At 33.7% G+C, this 21,608-nt stretch overlaps 1 protein-coding gene across 1 annotated transcript in view; it reads left to right on the top strand.

The window, feature by feature from the left end:
* LOC111044076 (G-protein coupled receptor GRL101) overlaps positions 1–21,608 on the top strand; it is a 492,864-nt gene that overhangs the window by 426,805 nt on the left and 44,451 nt on the right. Inside the window, 2 exon segments of the mRNA XM_039428094.1 lie at positions 1,518–1,616; positions 3,197–3,376. Coding sequence (XP_039284028.1) covers positions 1,518–1,616; positions 3,197–3,376 — 279 coding nt within the window.

Raw genomic sequence — 21,608 nt, 5'->3', positions numbered from 1 at the left:
CGTTGCCTGTTTTGATGAAATCAATTACGGAGCTTGTATGAAATTCTATTTTCTATCCTGTAAGCGGAAGATAGATTATGTTTCACTAATACCAAATAATATCGAGCCCAATTATAATGGCATTTTTGATCAGTTGGAAACCGACCAATATTAACAGTCCATCACTCGATCAAAGAGTACATGAGCTTTGATTACGGAAATGCTGAAATGCTTTTGAATATTTACAATAATCCTGAACCAATATCCACGATAGCTAGTATCCTATGAATAAATAAACCCTAGCTCAACGGTACCGTATCCAATATATAGATTTTAGGCTATCAATAATAGATATTTCAATAAATAAACATATTTTATTGTATACTATACAGCCTCTTTCAATAGAGATTAACTTAATGTAAAGAGACCAATATTTTTCTCTTTCCTAAATTTAGTAGTGTGAATGAAAAAACAACTAATCATCATCATCCACACTTCAGTACTACATTATTGTAATCCTTCTGAAATGCATCCTGTAATTCTTTTCAAATCCTCCCAAAATTCACACAAAAAATAATTATTCCTATGTCTTTCGAATGTCAATAAACTACCAAAGCAATTGAAGTTTTCGTAAGTAATTGTAATTAATTCGAATTTGAATTCGATCACACTCTGAGGAATACTATTATCGTATGTTCATCGAAAGAAGATACAAAACATAGAGTTTACGATTGTATGAGTGTAAAAGTGAAGCTCTAATTGCTGATATGAGCTCTTCATAGAATAAAAATAAAATGAGCTGATATGAGAAATTACTTGTATATTTACACAAGCGCAAACTTTATGTTCTGTATCTCATTTTGATGAGCTTACTTTGGGTGGAAATAATTTCTTAAGGCTGTGCAAAGGCTGAAAATGAATTTTCTACTGGTGATATTTTTCAAAGTTTTTCGATTTGTATACTATCAAGCTATCAAAATAAAAAGGTTTTCTCAGGAAAACATTTTCTTCCGATCATTACTTTTTGACATATGAGCGCCTGAAGTTTAAATTTTTGGGACAGAACATTTTAAGTTTGGTAAGAGATAAATCCATGAGATTTACAGGATAGATTCTTCATGGTATTGTTGATCTAATAGAACAAAAGATCTGAAAAAATATCAATTATTGAGAAAGTTATTCAATTTACTAAAAATGACCAAAAATAACTTTTAGTTGAGTTGAAATGAACTTGAAATGTTCTGTCCCAAAAATTTGAACTTTAGGCGCTCTTATCTCAAAAAGTAATGATCGGAAAAAATGTTTTCCTGTGAAAACTTTTTTATTTTGATAGCTTGATAGTATACAAATTGAAAAACTTCGAAAAATATCACCAGTAGAAAGTTTATTTTTAGCCTTTGCACAGCCTTAAATTAACCATGTCTCTTCCTATTCAAAAATAGTACTTGGCTTGGTTTCATGCTTCACTTCCACAGAATAATTTCATACTTGTAGTCAAATATTTGATTCGCTGATTTGTTGAATTTGTGATTTTTCAGGAAAGTTTGTTAAATGCGGTGATGGCACGAGGATCCATAAGTATTATTGGTGTGACGGCTGGCCAGATTGCACAGATAATCATGCTGACGAACTCAATTGTAAGTTGTGCATTTCAGAAATACTTATTGGATAGGTTATAATCTTCTTCTGCAAGCAAAAACCCATTCCATACAATAATTTATTTATATTTCCAAAAGAATACTGAGAGAAACACTCCATAATTCTGGGGACCCCACAACCATTCTTCTCATAACATAAAAGTATTAATTCTCAGGGATGTAGGTATCTATGAACAGAGATAATATAGGAAACCAGTCATATAAAGTAGGAAAAATATTTTGTTTTCAATATTTTTTCAACTAAGTTTGTAGAGTGAATATTGATGTTGTGGAACTTTCTCATAATTACTTATTCAAAATAAAGTGGATTTTTGACAATTTCTCAAGTCTCTTAAATAATTCCTTCGACTATTGTGAATAGAAAAGTATAGTTTGGAATAGTAATTATGATTAACCCAGCCATACTTGAAGATGAATTCTCCCCTTGAAATATCTGTATACTTGCAACTGATAAAAATAACTATGGAATACAAATCATAAATTATTCTGAGTTCAGTCATACTATAATCAATGTTGATGAATGAATATTCTATGAATTAAGATACTTGGTATCTTAAGAGCATCGAAAAAATTCTCCGAAATTTGAGTACTGGAGTGCTCATTCACATTCTCTGTATTATTTGATCATTATTTTTTGTTTTCCAAAAACTCAATACTAAATAAATAAATGATTGATGATAAGCTATTCTAATGATTAAGGCAAAAGTATTTTCTGAGGAGTGTGGTTACTTTCATTGCAACTTCTCCCACTATTGATTTTCCAATCCGACTATTCAGCTGCACCAAATTTGACTGAAAATAACGCATTTGAGTATCAAAGCTCTCCACAGTTTAAACTTCTACGATGATCTCTATTGAATGCACTCAATATGGAAATCAAATTATCACTTCTGTACAGTTTGTAACACTTTGTTGTTTCTAATCGAAGTTATAACAAGAGTGTTCTTTGAAAGTTGAAACATAGTATCTTACAATAATCGACTTGAAGTCATTAACTACTAATCCTCGTCATATCACTAGCAAAAAGTGATGATAGTAATTATCGAAGTTTATCAAGCTATTTGTTATTTGAAGTGTATTGTCATATACAGCCTTCCATGATGTATGCCATGCTCTCATGTTAAATGATATCTTATGTCACTGAGAAAGCATGTTGATGGAAATTTGGGAAATTAATACAAGTAATAAAGGAGCTTATTTCAAACTTTCCGAAATGTCTTTCACGAAGATACGCCACCGAGCACCGTGAGTGCACACAATAATCTTCAATAAATATAAGTTTTGATTCACATCTTCGTTCATCGTTATACTGTCAAGCTATAAATTCCTCCTCATTTCTCGACATAGGAATATTCTCTCATTTGTGAATTTCTCCAGTATGATGTATCAAAAGCTATGTCAGACAAAAACTAATCATGAATAATAAAAAACATCAAATGCAACTTGAATAGTAAAGTTATTAATCATGCTTATTCTACTGTCGATTCCAGGTTCATGTTTGTGCTTAGTAGACTACATCTTACTTTACTGTAAAATTATTAGGAGGAATATTTTCATAGGTGAAGAATGCCTTGGAGAGGACGATTTCAAATGTCCGAATGGTCGCTGCATAAGAAAGGCGAATGTCTGCGACTCCCAGTGTGATTGCGTGAACAGCTTCAATAACTCGCTCACTTACTATTACGACAAAGTCTGTGCTGATGAAGTTAACTGCACTCATTCCTACAAACTGCATCAGGGTAAGTTCCACAGTGCATGTTTTGTTCATTCACATTTCATCGATTCTGATGACGTTCTCATGCATATTTCCAGGTTTACTCGTTTACATGTCTAAAGTAATTTTAGAAAGTTGACATTTCTGATGCATGTGCCAAGAAAATGTTATTGTTGTAGGAACTTATTTTTTCTGCTAAATGACATATCAGATGTCAATTGCATCTCCTCTGCCAATCTCCTCATTACTGTCCATATGAATTATTCTATATGGATCCACAGATCTAACCATCAGCAGTCTATGATGGATCGCAACATTCACTGACAAAACTAGAATTCCTGTATAATGTGCTAAAATCTATCTCAAAGCTACCAATTATATCTTGTGAGAATCAACCTCATGATAGAAATTCTAACGGACTTTCAAGGTTTGCTCAGTATTTGTAATTTTTCTAAGTTCTCCTAGTACCTCAGGATTTTCCAAAGGTGTCTCCAAAATTATAATATTTGATCAGCTCGATTATCATTAAGTCAAATTGGATGAAGAATTGATAAATCTCTCTCTTTCCATTTCTATTCTCTTGTTCCTGTACTGTTTTCAATTGATGCCATCCACCACAACTATGTTCTCCTTTCTCCATTTCCTCCTTCTGAGTTCGGAGAGGAGGAAATTTAATGCAGTAGAACTGGAGATACATTCGCATTGATTCTCCATCATCAATAAGCTATTAAACCCAATCCCAATCGCAGTATTCATGAGCCATGTGATATCAACCTCTTTGTGGATGTCATCTCTTCCATTATTCTTTCCATCCTGTACTTGTTCGCTGGAGCCTAATGGCTGCTTGTTCCACTTGCCAAGTTTGGATGAGTTGAAAAAAAAATATCCTGTCTCTTTTTCATTGTGTGCTAGTTGTCCACCCATCTCTCTCGCACTCATCGATCACCCCCTCAACACCCCTGCTCTACAGCCACTAATCAAGCAACAATTTCATCCCCACCAGAAAACAGCCCCTTGCTTATATATATACTCATCTATTCCAGGCTCACCTTACCCGCTTCTTGCTTCCGGTGTTTTATATAGATTTCATCAGTCTTCTTGGCATGTTGCCTTCATCCATTCGCATCAGATAGCCAACTCGTTTTTTCTTTCCTTGCTGATCACTTTCTTGATCCACTTTTCAAGGCTCTATCAGTTGATCACAATTTTCCTCCGCTACCATATGATTAAGGGAGGATTACGATTATAGAGGGTCGGTGAATGACGCTGTTAAATTGAGCGTCATAGTTTTCATGAATGCATGTCCGATCATCAAAAGACTATGAGCGTCTGAATTAATCGAATTTAGAGAATAATTATTCTAGAATCAATTGTTCGAAATTTTTATTCCATTTTGTTGAATAAACGTTCTACAAACGGAAAGATTTTGCTTTATTCCGCATTCTTCCTTTCAAATATTAGTAGCCTATTTTCAAATATTCATACTCAACTAGATTTATTTGATTGAAAGGAAGATAATTTTTCTATGAAGAATTACACATCAAAGCAAGATCAGGTCAACATAGGTGATCTTTCCAATTCAATATCAATTTGAGACTCGATAGCAGAATTATGACCTAGACAGAGTTGAAGAATTTCGTATTTAAGAGCAAGTTTCGCATGAAACAAAGGTAGTCCATTCACTCAATGTATCCAGTCACTATATACATTGGTGCTTGCAAAATATATTGTAGTTCTGATTTTTTAATATTTTATTTGGGTACATGCGAGAGGTTCAGAGCCAATTTCTTCATGCAAAATTTCCTTGTGCTAAATATAGAGTGGCCCAAAAACCTCGTATTTTCGGTCCATTTTATAATTCTCAGCTATTTCCGCCAAATCCAGTAATCGGTCAGAAAATTTAGCTCTCGCTTTTTTTAGATTATAAAATTGTGAATGAAATAGTAGATCTATGATTCGGAACTGTCTATCTTCAATGAGCATGGAGTTAAGATTTTTAAAAAAATGAGTATAATTTCAAGAAAGAATCAACTTTAATGAATTTTAGTTTTTGATCAACAATATCTTGCTATTATTACAATTCAGATGTATAATTCAAAATCCTTCTGGGCGTAATTTTGTGCTCTACAATCTGAGACCAAGTAGAGTGCTCTACTTGGTACATCTGGTACTTTTTCCAGGTACACCTGACAACAATGCTTCTTGTATTGTGAAAACACCTCATTTTTAGCTTCAACCACCATCGCCAACTGAATTAAAATTTTAATTACTGAATTGTTCTCACAGTTATATTTTGCAAGATTATATAAGTTCATGAGATTATGTTCAACTGAAATGCTGAGATGAAGTGCATCTAACGGGTGATTCTCATAGAACATAATCTCATGAACTCATATCATCTTGCGAAATATCGCTGTCAGAACAATTTGGATGGTTGTAGCTAAAAATGAGGTGTTTTTCACAATACAAGGAGCATTGTTGTCAGGTGTACATGGAAATCTACATGAGTTAGAGCGCTCTACCTGGGCTCAGATTGTAGAGCACAGAATTACGCCTACAGGGATTTTGAATTATACATTAAATGGTAATAATCGGAAACTATTGTTGATTAAAAACTAAAATTCATCAAAGTTGTTTTTTTCTTAAAATTTTTCTCATTTTTGAAAAATGATAACTTGGAGATAGACAGTTTTGAATTATCTCATTTTATTAACCATTTTATAATCTAAAAAAAGTCGAGAGCTAAATTTTCTGTCCGATTACTGTATTTGGCGGAAATAGCTGAAAATGCACCGAAAATACGAGGTTTTTGGGCCACTCTGTATCTAGCACAAGCAGATTTTTTTCATTGTTTTTCTAGTACCTTGGAAGCCAAAGCAATTTTATCAACCTTTACGCTATATTTCTACACGCTACACGGTCAAATTCATTCCATACAATATTGATTGAAGTCTTGAAATTCTGTTTCAGTGGAGAATGAAGTGGGAATGAATCATCTAGTTTTCCTTTTGAATTTACATGCTCGAGTGGATCTTACAGTTGTAATAAATGTGATAGTTTCCACATTGGGGGTTTGAGAGGCCTATTTATGAGAACCCATATATCTCTTGGATCCATCTTAATTCTGCAGATTTTTAGGGTTTGATATAAAACTCATTAAAATCAGAGTAATAATTTTCTGTCATATAATTATAAACATATAATTAATAATTGTGCTAGTTGGTCGAATGAGAGGAACAGTAGGCATAAGCCTACTAATAATGGTGGATCGCCATGATTGGGATCAAAGAATGATTCTGATAATCTCTAGTCCCAATCAGCTCGTATATCGGCTTTGTGCTTTATGCAGCTTTTTGAAATAAATACAATATTTTCCTCAGATAGATTCAAATAAATTTAAATTCGGTTTTAAAAAATGATTTTTATTGAATAACATGATGTTAACACAACGAGAGCTGAGCACCGACTGACGGTCCGTGGCGCTCCTAGCGGCTCATGACAATAAAGACAATGCAAATCCAAAATTGATTACTAATGACTAATTACACTATTGATCTACATAACTCATCCCTCCTGAAATTCAAGTTCGCCCACCTTCCAAAAATGGCTAAAAGCTTTGAATTACCAAAAATCTCAATTAATTAACATAAAGCTGAAGGAGCGTATACTACAGTTGAAGGCATATGAATAATCTTTGGGTTATCAACATCACTACACAAACAATTCTTCAATTTGGGATAGAGAACAATAACAATAACAATGATTATCAATAGACCAGAGAAACTGATAACATGTGGGAGGATGACCCAAGGATCATTCAAGTCCTCTTCTCCTGTATCAGCATTTGATAAATGCATGTTTTCTATTTTTTCTAAATTTCTCATGTCAAACTTTTGTTTCTGAGTAATTTCAGGAATTAATGACAATTTTTGACCAAAAGTAGTGTGATTGAAGAGAAAGGTTACCTTATATCTGTCATCAAGTCATCAAGTTCTGAATTTAACAAAAATGAGATTGGCGAATTGATTTTGACATTATTGATGTTAATTTGACTCACTCTAAAGCCAATTACACAATTATATCTTTCATAGTATTTCAAGTATGGTTCAACATTTGATAATTTGATCTTCTTACATTACTTTAAAGGTTCATTATGTTCATTATCATTATTAATGATAAAATACATTCGTCATATGAGAAGTCCATAAAATTATACAATTTCCAAATTTTGTTATCTTTCGAAACAGATAAAACATCTTCAGTTAATTTCATTGTGAATACTTTTGAACCATTTTGTACAGGATATGAGAGTAAGTCGTAAATATCAAAAATCATATTGAGCTTAGGAATATGAATTATATAAGTTGATAGATTTTTCGACAATATGCATGTAGCTTTGCTTATCTCCCACAAGACTATCATATCATTACTGGCTGAAGAATAATTCTTATTATTCACAATTAAGTACAAATCTTTTTGTGATAATATGGAAGGGTGAAGTTTTCCATTTTCACAATACAAAATTGAATCAATTATGTCGTTAATTTCATTATCCAGAAGCTCCAAAGTTACAGAAATAAAATTTACAATTTGAAGTTTTTCAATTGAATCCAAAGTTTCGTTTGTAATTTTATTCAAAATCTTGTTATTTGAATTAAGGGCCGGTTTCCGAGCTCGGGATTTAGCTAAGTTCTAGACTTCAACTGGCTTTAAACTCTGGACTCAGGAAATTGGCTTTCCGAGTCAGAGCGTTAACGTAGTCGAGGACTTAAATACACTCTGGAGTTTAGAGATTACGTTAGGCCCTGGAGTCTATAATTTCGCTTTCTGAGTGAAGGGCTTATAAGTCCAGGACTTGAATTGGATTCTCGCCTCTTTCCGAGACAAGGATTTATCAAAAATCGTAAAGTCCAGGACTTAAAACAGAGTGATTTTGAACTCTCGACTGGGGTAGGGTTTAAATTTAAATTCTAGACTTAACTGAGCAAACACAATTCAGTTATTGTTTTGGAGTAGATAAAAAGCCAAATAAATGTCATGAAATACCCAAATTATTTGGATTAGTCCATCTAAATTCATAATTTATAGTTTGCAAGTTCATTTTGGAATAAAATCAGAACTATGCGTAAAAAACTAACCTCATTTTACGACTGTGACATAACCTAAAAATGTTTACGCAAAATAATACAACGTTAGCCTTGGAATTTATATTCCAATCTGAATATGATGAGTGAATCAATGTCATACTCAACATATTAATAATAATAATAATAAAACAATAATGAATTTTTATTCCAGTTTTTTTTTAAACAAATACGTTTTCAAACTCAATAGCCTAATGAAATTTTTATTCCAAAATCACTGGTAATAATAACATCGAGTGACCTGGCTGGCTCAGGTCTGGTGTCAGAGTTTTCAGGTCGCAACTGATCAATTTCAGGGCCTCTGACATGACCTAACGACTGCTTTTTAGGCAGCCGGGACCGACGGTTTAACGTGTCCATCCGAAACACGGGAGTGGCCCGAGATAAATATCGAATCCATCTACTGGTTAGGATCAATGATCAATAATAGCATAACGTAAAATAAAATGTTTATTCATTCACCTTTCAAAGGTTTTGCTTTGAATAGGCCTACGAAGAAATCAAAACGTATTTTTACAAAATAGTTTGGAGAGCATGCTCATTTGAATTGTCCCGCTGCAATCAGCTGTTTCTGTTTTGCTATAATGCCAACAATACAACAGCAAAATGAGTTACCCTCATGTTTACTGCGTTAAAGTCCTGGACTCAAATAAGTCGAGAACTTGATAGACTCCGGAGTTTAGAAGATAAAATTGTGACTCAGAAAGTCGATTTAGACCCGAGAGCTTATTTTAGTCCAGGACTCTGTAAGTCCAGAACTAAGATCAGTAAGTTCAGAAACCGGCCCTAATTCTGTTAATATTATAATTGTACTTTTCCATCATATTTTCGTTCAAGGCAATGTTTGCTTTTTCATTTTTCACTAGATGCAATTCATTATTTTCAATTTTCTCGATTATATCATTGAAATGAGATTTATCATTAGCAGTCATCAGACCTGTTATCAAAGAGATTGCGTTTCCTAATCCATTGAATAAGCCTCTTTTTATCCGTTCACTCTGTGACATGTCTTCATGAGAGATTGATTCTAATTTGAAATTCAATTTTTTGGCTAATTTTTGCAAAGAGGATACAATGTCATATGAGATAAAAGAATTTTCAAGTCGTCCTATCGAATAGAGAAGGGAAATAAGTTCCGTCTGTAAATTAGTTATATTAGAATAGTGGATGATTTTATAAGTCTCATTGATTATCGTTGATTGTCCAGTCTTAATCGGAATTAGTCCCGAGGTCTGTCAAGTGGTACGTCGACACCAGAGCCGGAAGGCAAAGGACTAGTCCTATCATTATTCTTATCTGCATCTGAAACAACATTTTTGGTTTCAACTATTCTTGGTCTCTTAAGTCTATTAGGGTGAAGTTTCAGAACTCCTCTCTTACTTTGATATTTATTTGGTCCAATTCGAGTAGCTGGGAAATATCTTGGCAAATGCTTTTTATTTTGAATGTTTCTCACGAACCTTTCATTTTCTTCATATTCCGGTACTTTTTCACGATTTTTGTTTAGCTTTTCTGTCCTGGTATGTTTTTCGTTCTCGATTTTAGCTCTATTTATTTCATGTAACATTTAAAGTTCCTTGAAATGTTCATTATCGATATGTTCTGTGATTTGAGCTCTTGTCATTTCTAAATCTGAGATGTTATTTTTGTTAATTTTAAATGAAGGTTAGAAACAGTTTTGGGCGAATGCCTGTTGTTTACACCTGGATTGTATCTATTGTCAATGAATAAATAAAATAAATAAAAAAATGTATTTGTTTGGTCCAAATGTCTACTCAAAAGAAGTTATGCAGAAGTCGTTTTTGATTGAATTGTTGTAAGAAATTAAGCTAAGGAGTAGTTTGTCTTCTAGGGTTGAATTTGGTCTGTCAATTTCCAAAGAATTGAGAGTTTCAATAAGAGTAGAGTGTGCACGCTCTATTGTGCCTTGTGAATCCGGATGTCCCGATGATTCATAATAGGGAGTAATGTCATAAACTGACAAAAATTGTTTTAATAGAGCATTGTCAAATTCTTTTCCTTGGTCCATTTGGATTTTCTTAGGAAGAGGGTGTCTAGCAAAATATTGTTTTAGGGCCTTAGTTACGGCTGCCCTTGATAAATTGTCTAAAATATAAGCATCAAGCATTCTACTGAATGTATCAATATTATAGTCAACACTTTTTGTTATCGATAAGAGAGAAAGTCAATTTGTAATTCTTGAAACGAAGCCAAAGGTGTAGGTGTTTTTTCATAAACAATTTTATCAGGATTGCTATCATATTTCACTAGTAAGCAATTACTAGGTACATTATTTGTTGATGAAATTATCCACATCTCTGTACATAGAGGGCCAATAATATTATTTTCTAATTCTAGTATAGTTTTCATTGATACCCCTATGAAACGTTTTACCTTCGTGATATCTTTGAATTATGTCAAGCTGTTCGTCTTTGACGATCACATCAATACATTTTTTCGAATAGATTTTGAATTTAGTCTCGTCCAACACTTGGGTTAGTTCTTCAGTGAAAGTCTGAATTATTTTGTTTTTCCAATCCTCAAGTGTACTTCCATGAACGTCACCATAAATTCCATAAGTCAGTACAAGATAAAGGTACGTTTTAATTTCGTCAACGTTATTTTTAATGTCGTCAGGATTTGTAAAGAAGAAAGTTATTCTTTGTTTACCAAAAACTTTTTTGAAATTCGGTTTCGATTTACCACGCTTTACAATCAATTGATTATGTTCAATATTCACGGGTCTAGTCTCTTCTGTAATGTGAACTCTAGCATTACAACTTTCCTGTGAATGAACTGTGATTAAACTATCATTGTCACTGTCATTATGTATGTATTGTTTTTTATTGCATTCAGGTAAAGGGGCTGTCAAAAAGTCATTCAAACTATTATTGTCACTGTCGTTATGATCGTCTCGTTCTTGATTGTCATTTTGTTGTATGTTTCTGTCAGTTACACAGTCGAGTATTTCGTTCAACATTTCTTGGTCAATTACAGGCGCATTTTCGGTATTATTTAGCATGTCGTCTAACAAGTATTGAGCAAGTTGTGGATTTATTTCTGTCTCTTTATTTTGGACTTCAATAGGATTTCTGCTAAGAGCATCGGTAACTAAATTCGATTTGCCTTGTAGGTATTCAATGTCAAAGTTGAAATTCTTCTAATAACAATTTCCATCGAACTAGCTTAGAGTTTAGGCTCTTTTAATGAATGAAGCCACACTAGCGGCTTGTGATCAGTTCTCACGGTAAACTTGTTTCCGTACAAATAAGGACGATAATGCTTAATCGACCAAACTACAGCGAGCAACTCTTTTTCAATTGTTGACAAGTTTGTTTCCGCTGGGTTCAAAGTTATTGATGCAAATGAGACCGGATGTTCACCGTCATCAAACTTCTGAGAAAGAACGGAACCAATGGCTTTGTTTGAAGCATCGGTGCAAAGAATGTATGGTCTATTCAAATCAGGTAATCTGAGTACAGGAGCGTTTATGATGTGATCTTTAAGATCATTGAACGCTTTAACAAAGGATTCATCTTTATTATTGAACGTTACATTTTTTCTGAGAGAATGAGATAGAGGCTGTGCTATTTTAGCAAAATTCTCAATTAACTTTCTGTAATAACCACTAAGTCCTAAAAATTGTTTCACATTTTTCTGATTTTGGGGAATAGGAAAATTTTTAATTGCTTGCACTTTCAATGGATTTGGTTTTATACCTTCACGAGAAATCACATGACCTAAAAATAATAATTCTCTATGGAAGAATTCAGTTTTGTCAAGTTGAACTTTACAATTGAATTTCTGCAATCTTTTGAAAACAGTTTCCAAGTGTCTCATATGTTCTTTTAGAGAGTCGGAAAACACAATTATATCATCAATATAAACCAACACATTTGGTAAATCAGCAAAAATCATATGTACAGCACGTTGAGAACAAGGTGGTCCATTTTTGAGACCAAAAGGGAGTCGCAAAAATTCATAATGCCCTGTTTCAGTGGAAAAGGCAGTTTTGGGAATGGATTCCTCTTCTAATTCAATTTGATGGAATCCGGATTTCAGGTCAATAGTTGAGAAATAATTAGCGAGTCCTATTTTACCAAATAAGTCTTCAATATTCGGTAGTGGAAAACGATCGTCTTTGGTTTTCAGATTCAATTTACGATAATCAACTACTAATCTCACCTTCCTTTTGCCTGATGCATCAGGCTTCATGGAGACAATCCACAAAGGCGAATTATATGGAGAGTTTGAATTTCGTATGATCTTATTCTCTAATAGTTTGTCAATTTCTTCTTTTATATCTTGTTGGAATGCATAGGTATACCTGTAATTTTTCGTGTACATGGGTTCCTCATCAGTTGTATCAACTCTATGTATCAAAATATTTGTAGCTGTTCTGACGTTATTTTTGTGAATAACGGTTTGCCTGGCTTGGCCGCAGTCGGTAAAGCATGAGTACAAAGATATATAACTCTGGTTGTGGTTCTTAGAATACAACTTAGATAAAATTCTTATAGGCTCGCTCAGGAGCTCCCACAGTTCACTGCTCTTGGACAATTTATATAAATCTCTGGAACGTATTATTTCCAGAGATTTGATTAAATATCAATACAATATATCGCTGAGTAAACCAGCTTATTCTGTGAAGAATAAAATCGGATGGTAACTTTCTTAATATTTCAATACCGATAATTCGATAATAAATATGAGATTGGTCATGCATGGAAGTGGAGAATCAAATAAAGGATACACCATAAAAATTTGATACATATATTGTACAAGTAAATATCAAAGACCAAATAAATGTGGAAACATATAGAGCAACAAGCACAAACAATAAATATAAGAACAAATATATCAAGAATAAAATATCACAGATTGGCTCACTACTTTTTAGCTCTTTAGCACGAAACGTTACCATGTGCTTTTAATTCATTAATAGTATGCATCTATACTATGTAGCTTAGGTATCGACTTGCTGCTGCTTGTCGATTTGAAAATCTCACTGTATATTATCTTCTTCCCAAAAATCATAAAAATAATCAATTGATAAATCATAAACTATAAATATATTAAATCTATAGATCTCAGTATATTTCTCAATAATATATATATATATATATATATATATATATATATATATATATATATATATATATATATATATATCAGGGCTTAAGGTTCGGCCTCTGATGGAAGTAGATGAATCAATTTATCCAGTGAACAAGAGCTACATTATATCTTTACAAATCCCTAAATAAAATCAATGATTGAGTGAGCATATGTAGTTTATAATATTAAATTCAAATACTCCTTTAATCTATGCATCTTTAGATATATAAATTTGATACAACTCTCATCCAATAAAATATGTTTTTTTGTACCTTTTTAAGACTTGCGCAAGTTTTATAGTGATTTTTAATATTTATAACCTTTTCGACGAGCTAGCTTTTATATTTGTTTCACTCGAAGCACTGAGGGCGCCCCAACTTTATATATTTCGATAATTTATCACTCACGTGCTGAATTTTTACAAGATGTTGGCGGCGATCCGAATTTCCTGGTTGTCCTGGATTTTTGGTGGCCGAAGTCGTCTTCTCCAAGGGAATAAATAAATATTTAAATGACTTTCGCTTTAATGCGAAAACTGCTAATTGAAATTCATACATGCTGGATAATCTCGAACAATGTAATTTTGACAATGTAATTTCCTCATAGCTTAGTACAAAGACTTCTCATGTTTTTTATGTAATCTTCAACTATTCTTTACTTTCCCCTATGCCTTCACTCTGCTCTTTCTCTTCCCTTCCTCACTCACTTTTTCTTTTCCCTATTTCTTATAATATCCCATTATTATTTTCATGTACTGTTAGGCATTGAACACATCGGCCTCTGCGCTCAGGTTCCTCAAACCTTGCAGGGACTTCCCGTTTTTAATATAGTTATGTATAATCCTATTAATGGTATTTTTCTTTTTCATTTTATATTGTATTTTACTTTTTTCATTTATAACCATTTTTGTCATTGTAATTATGTTTTTGGGACAAAATAAAGATTTGATTTGATTTGATTTGAATGCAGCATCACTTAGTCTTATAAAAAATTAATTAATGAATTTAAACTTTAAGTCTTTCAAAAGTACAATTTAACAAAGGGTCTTGTGCTCTACAAAATTTAGTGTCGTTCCATAGTGGCATCTGGCAGGCAAGTGGGCAGGTTCTACCCTTATTTTCTACAATTTCATTTCCAACTTACAAATTTACATACATTTAAATAATTCACTACTACGCCATTAAAAGGATCAAATAGTCCGTGCCAATCAACTAAATTATTACCTATATCTTAGGTATAACATTCCATAATTACTCGGACCATATCTGATACATAAACTGAGTAGTGATAATTTATAAATTCTTATCATTTATAGAAATATTTATATATACATTTGAATCGGCTCTCTATTGCCGCCCATCGATTACTGCAATTTGATTGGTTCATGCAAATTCACTACGGTACTGTATCCATGCGCCTAGGAACATCCTACTTCCTTAATGTTCCAATTTATTTTTATTTGGTGGTTTATGTATGTTCATTACAGATAATAAATATTTTTGGACTTTATAAGTTGTTTCTCCCTCTACAACAATTAGCCATGTGCTTTCCAAAATCCTCTAGTTGAATACTATTTGTTTACAACAAATTTTTGCCAAGGTGTCTGGCTAGATTTCACATTATACAACTTGATCGATTATTAGGTCGCCGATCAGTAGGTATTTTAAGCCTAACCTCAAAATTCCCAATACTTTATATAATATAATAAGTAGCAAATAAAATTCCTTTTTTATTCGGCTGTTCTAATTTTAGCCATGGTACCCGTTATTATCTAATCTTTCATTTGTTGTTATCGCATTTGGTGATAATAGAGTAGCTGTTTTACTTCAGACCTATAAAATTCTTCCAATTAGCGATTTTGCTTGCACTTCAAATTTTAATATGTTACACTGTTAACGGTTCATTGTCGTTTTTGATAATTTGAGGATATTTCAATATCAGATCAACTATTTTATCTTTTTCCTCACTTCTCATGTGATCAGTTCTTAACAATGGAAGTAAATTTCCGTTAGTGAGAGGACAATTGGTCGACTCATTTACGAAAATTTCAACTGGTTCTAACTTGAAAATTTCAAGTTGTGTTTCTTTGCAATCATCAGAATAAAAATCAATACTTATAACATTATCTACAGATTCTACTAATACTTCCTCAAAATCTAAATCAACATTTTCAAGCACAAATATTTCATTTTCACTTTCACAAGGAATAAACAATTTATTCCAACCCTTTTTTATTTTCAAAGGGCCCACCCCATACAATGGTATTATAGTAGAGTCAAATCTAAGGCAATTGGCTGTATAATCGACTTGTGCTTCCAATTGCTGTAGTGTTTCATACCCTAGCAAAATGTCGTACTTCTGGGAAAACTCATGCAACAAAAAATCAGATTCTACATTTTTTCCTAAAATATACATGAAATTCATCTTAACTTTATATTCTCCATAGGACTTTCCTACTGGAGTACTTATGCAAAACTTACAAGGTATCAATTCGGCTTTTTCATTTAGTACATGTTTCCTAACAAAATTATATCGACTACCAGAATCAGCTAAAATTTTCAAATTGTTTTTCTGAAGATATGGTAGTTCTGTATGTATAGAGTTCAATTTAACATTTAACCTGGGTTGTTGTTGTTCATGCTTAGCTCTAAAGAATTTATTCGCTCGGTCAATCCAGCAATGATTTGATCTTTTTCATCCATATGCTCAACATCCATTTCGGTGGTGTGCATTGGTGTCTTGAATTAGGGGTTGGTCGAAGCAGTTCTCATGGAAACGTCCGTATTCGGCAACTGTTGTCTGACTGTCCCGAACTTGAAGGTCTTGAATTTTTATACTGATTTTGATTGAAGTTTTGGAATTGATTCTGGTTACTTGCATTGAAATTTTGTTGTTTTTGGAAACCTTGTGGCCTATTGAAGAATGGTCTGGGAACATTGTGTTGGAAAACTTGATTTCTGTTCTTATTGTGGAAGGGTTGCTTTTGCTGAGAATTGTTGTTGGGGCTGGGTTTGTTGACGTTCTTGTTTAAGTTCGTCATATCGTTGTGAAAACCTCGCTGTTTCGATAATAGGTGACTGTTATTGATCAGTTTACTTCTAGCATCGTTCAAGTCTTTTATTTGGAGTGTTTGGAGATGAACAACCAGAGAAGTAGGAATACCGTTGCACAACACATTTACAGTTCGAGTATCTAACTGTCCAAGAAACATTTTTAGAGCCTGTCCCTCTATATTTTCAAGTTTGTATTCAGTCACAATTGTTGTTCGTTTCGCTACTAACCTGTTCAGAAAATGCAAGGGATGTTCATTACTGTAGGATCTCATATTTATCAATTCAGTCATCGGTTGAGGGATTGACCTACTATCTGCGAAATTATTTTTTGAAGCTGTAATAAGTTCTGGAATGGTGGAACACTCGTTGTTATGTGCTACTTGTTTGGCTTCACTATGCAATTTGTTCAAAGGTTTGTGTAAAATTGCCCAATGATTTTCCTTAGCTTCTTCTATATTATCTAAGGTATATTCTCCATGAAGCTGAGAAACCACTTCCACAAAATTTAGTGATTCACTTGGGTCTCCAGAATAGTCCGGCATTAGATTGAGAAGTAACTCAGGTATAAGTTTTTGCACTTTGGCCATGGTTAGATTAATTTGCGAAAGCTTACATTCAAGAAGTTGAGTTGAAGATGATGGTTTTGAGTCGGCATCAGGTTCTTCATCCTCCACAAATCTCCTTGCTCCTTGACCCACTCCAATTGATAAGGAAAGGAATCGATGACGTAATGATCTTGATCCACCAGGACTAGAGAGATCTGAGGTGAATCCAGACTGGAGTTGAAGATGAAGTTCTTGGCGACCCACGATTAAGAGTTGACACTCACTTTTCCAGAAAATATTTCAAAGTCCCGATTTGGATAAAAGATAAAAAATTCAGCACTTTAAATTTCCAAAAAATCTGCAGGTTGGGCGCCAGATAGCTTCAAATAAATTTTAATTTCGTTTTTAAAAAATGATTTTTATTGAATAACATTATGTTAACACAATGAGAGCTGAGCACTGACTGACGATCTGGGCGCTCCAAGCGTCACATGACAATAAAGACAATGCAAATCTAAAAATGATCACCAATGACTATTGTAACTTTTCATAACTATTCATAACTCTTGTAGAGACTGAATGCCTGACCAATTCAACTGACTTGAAAAAATTCTATTAGAACATTGGTTCATTCAATTTCCCACTATAAAGGAATAAAATTACTGTCTCTCTGATAGATGGTTTGGTATATCAGTGTGATAAAAAATATTCTTAGTCTTCAATGTAAAAAATTCAAATATTGCTTGTCGATCAATACTAAAACAGCCTACTGGATTTTTAGATCGTTATAACGCGAGAAGACAATATCATTCACTACTTCTAGTAAGAGGCTTGGTTTACCGAAACTCATTAATAATCAGAATGTATAATTAATCAAACCTGTATGTTTACTTCGCACGTCTAAGCAGCCACGTTCGATGGTTGGAGGGATCAGGTTTTTACTACTTGTGGTGCGCTCAGTAAGCATAAGCATCCATCGCACGTCGATTTGGTGTCTGGTGGCAGCTTCAGAATTTTGACAGACGCGGCGCTAGAATTGATGATCAATGCTACAGATAATCGCTTTTCACCGCCTGCAGGCGACCAGGTTCGTCGAAATTGATAAGCGTGATCGACGATGCTTCTTACTCCGGTAATTTTCAACAAAGAAAACCATTTTTCGAGCCATGTATTAAAAATGCCTGTCAGCTTATTGTTTGCTTCAACTTTTTGTGACACACCAAGAGAAGATATTGCAGTTGGTGCTAGAAAGAAATTCAGGATTGAGAATTTTTCCCTGTATTCACTCGATACTTTATTCCTGGCTATTCTTCCTGCTTCACAGTCATCCTTGATATTTGGAATTGACCTTTCAAAACTAGCTCAGAATACATAAACAAATAAACTGGATGCTGTGAATTTTATAAGCTTTTCCCTTATTCATGAGAGTATTTCAACAAAATATATAAAAAACATAGACTACTGAGAGACAATCTTCTCCATAGCTGACGAAGATCCTACATATTTTGAAATTCCAATGGGAAGAAGTCATCAACCAAAATCTATCTGAATCACCACCAACAAAAACAGAATAGCCAATATACGGAATGGATAGGCACTCAGAGAGAGCTAACTTTTTCAAATACGAATTGAAATTTCATATTGACATTTTGAAAATACCTACTATTATGAACCATCAAAATATGACATCCAATCATATCAAATGACATATAAGTATCCCTTCCTCGTGAACAACATAAATGTATGAGATTAAACCAACTTGACGTGAACACTCCCTTTCAGGGAAGAGATTGATTGATTGATTATATGCCTTTATTGGGGCGGAGTTAAGACTCCTGTTCCTCTCTGCCACACAACCCTTTACAAAAGAGGACAAATTTACATAAGAAAACAGAAAAAATAGATTACATATTATGTAAAAAGACTACATAGGATTAATATAAGTAAATAAAAATCTTAATCAAAATAAAATAACATATAATAAAAGATAATTTTAAACTTAATTTATTAATACAATTGGAAACAATATTTCAAATTCTACTAGATAAATCGTATAGGAGAACCTATCAGAAATGAAGAGAGAAATAGAGAGAGAGAGAGTGAGAGAGAGAGAGAGAGAGAGAGTGAGAGGGTCGGAAAATGGAGAAGTTGAGACCTGATGACTTGCAACAGAGAGACTGACAATGAATGCTGTATCCAGGTGCGATTGTCAGAGTAATGAGAGTAATGAGGTTCAGGAGTTAACTCTTCTCAAGAGATAGAAACAAACGATAAGAGCCCATTAACCCAGATTGCGCTCATCGGATTTAGTCCCAAAATTGTCAGGTAGCTCCAAAACTGTTCAACCGCACGATAAGTAACCCAGAATTAACCCAGAATTATAGGCTTGATTTATTAAAGACAAATTTCTAGATAATAGGGGCAATTCAGCATCTACACCTTGAACAATCTGAACAATTTTTATGGTAAATGCAATTAGTGCCCTGATGAGATTGTTGAGCTGTTTCTGTTGGCGAATAGGATTTCTTATCATCTCTTACAGCTTCTTCCAACTTCCAATGATATAAGATGGGAAATTCCATTTCAAACTAGAAATTCATTTACCAGCAGATAAATCAAAATCAAGCTATTAATTCTCTAAACTATTCCTGGACCGGAAATCAAGCGACGAAGCGGTGTGTGATTTCATATAACCTTAAACTTGTTGTCCAAAGTTTAGGCATTTGAATTGTTTATCGTCGAATTGTTTATCGTCGAGGGTGAGGTATTCTGAGGTATTGGAACGAATTGGGAGTGAAGGCTGTTCAGAGTGTTGAGTAGCAAAAGCTTTAGTATTTAGGACATGTGAAGAAGGAGAAGAAGAAGAAGAAGAAGAAAAGAAGAAGAAGAAGAAGAAGAAGAAGAGAAGAAGAAGAAGAAGAAGAAGAAGAAGAAGAAGATTGTTATTGTTATTTGTCAGATAAAAGTCCATTGTCCCAATGCAACTACACCAAAGCTCTCATCCTGTCAACATCATCTGCTAATTCAAAGACACAAGGAGTAAAAACACATCAAGAAAACGCAAGCAGTATACGAACAAGACAACAAGCTATAATATAATGTTAGTTACCCGTTGAAGCCTGTTTACCGTAGTCAGAATGGAAAATGGCATCAGTCAAAGAGGAAGAGCTAACAAGAGTCAGATTCTATGAGTATTGCAACTAAACCTCGCAAAACGATTGCTCCTTTTAGAATCCGTAAGAACAACTTGTGTAAACATCTGCACCCCCAGTGCCATATCGGCTCTTTCCTAGTTTCTCAGCTTTCAAATCTGCTCCGACTTTCCGTTTTGCAGCTGGCTGGTCTCTTGAGACTGAAGACTGAACAAGAAAGCTATCAATAAAGTGGCCGAAACGAATGTTGAAAATTCTGTTCCACAGAATACCTCCTGTCCCTCACAGAAAAAAGAACGACCTCTTCAACAAAGCATCATCCTTCATAGTGTAGTTCTAGTTTGCAATTATTTTTCACTTTTTTGTCATAATCTTCCTCTTTATTCTCCTCCTACTTCTCCGCTTCCTCACCCTCCTCCTTCTCCTTCACCAACTCCTCCTATTTCTCCTTCTCCCACTCCTTTTCGTCCTAGTTTTTCATTTCCTTATCATCCTCATTTTCTCTTCTTCATTGCCAATCAATTTCTTACACCTATTCCAGTCTTCCTATACCACGTTTTCCTGCAGGTTGGTACTGCCTAGATGCTTGCGTCTAGAATTTTGTTCTCATTGGTTCATGATGTCGGTTTTTGACAGCTACATCCATTAAATTTAGAGTTTTGGGTTTTCATAGCTGCAACGCTAGGGTAACTCAGATTCGACTACACGAAAGGGACTTTATTGAACTCATAAAATCCATATGCAGTTACATGTAGGAACAGACAACCAAAGCCTGGCATCCCAACAACTAGTTGATATTCTGAGACAGGATTTCGAAGGAAATGCTCAGTCTGCTCTAAAATTGACTACGATAAGCAGGATGAACTGAACGTGATTGAAATAAATTGAGGGAGTTTCAAACTCAAAAATTGTTTCCAATCCATTCATTCTATTTTTTGCATAACTACTGTATATCCGCTTAATATGAAATTCAATTAATGGAACAGTCATTGGAATAGAATTCCCTCCCCCCTTCCATAGCAAGGATTGATAGAAATCGAACAACTTGCAAGACCTGAAGCTTCAATCAATTCAAATAAGTGTATCAGTCTACAACTGATAAGTCATGATTTTTCATAATGAAAATTATAGAATATATTAAAGTAGAATCTATTCTATTCAATATGTTAGTTAAAAAATATTGAAATAACTATAGATTCCGTATTCTATGTGGAAGCGATTTATCAACAACTTTTCAATAAAAACTGA

The sequence above is a fragment of the Nilaparvata lugens genome, chromosome 5 (assembly GCF_014356525.2).
Source record: "Nilaparvata lugens isolate BPH chromosome 5, ASM1435652v1, whole genome shotgun sequence".
Lineage (NCBI taxonomy): Eukaryota > Metazoa > Arthropoda > Insecta > Hemiptera > Delphacidae > Nilaparvata > Nilaparvata lugens.
This window is presented reverse-complemented; position numbering and strand designations above follow the sequence as displayed.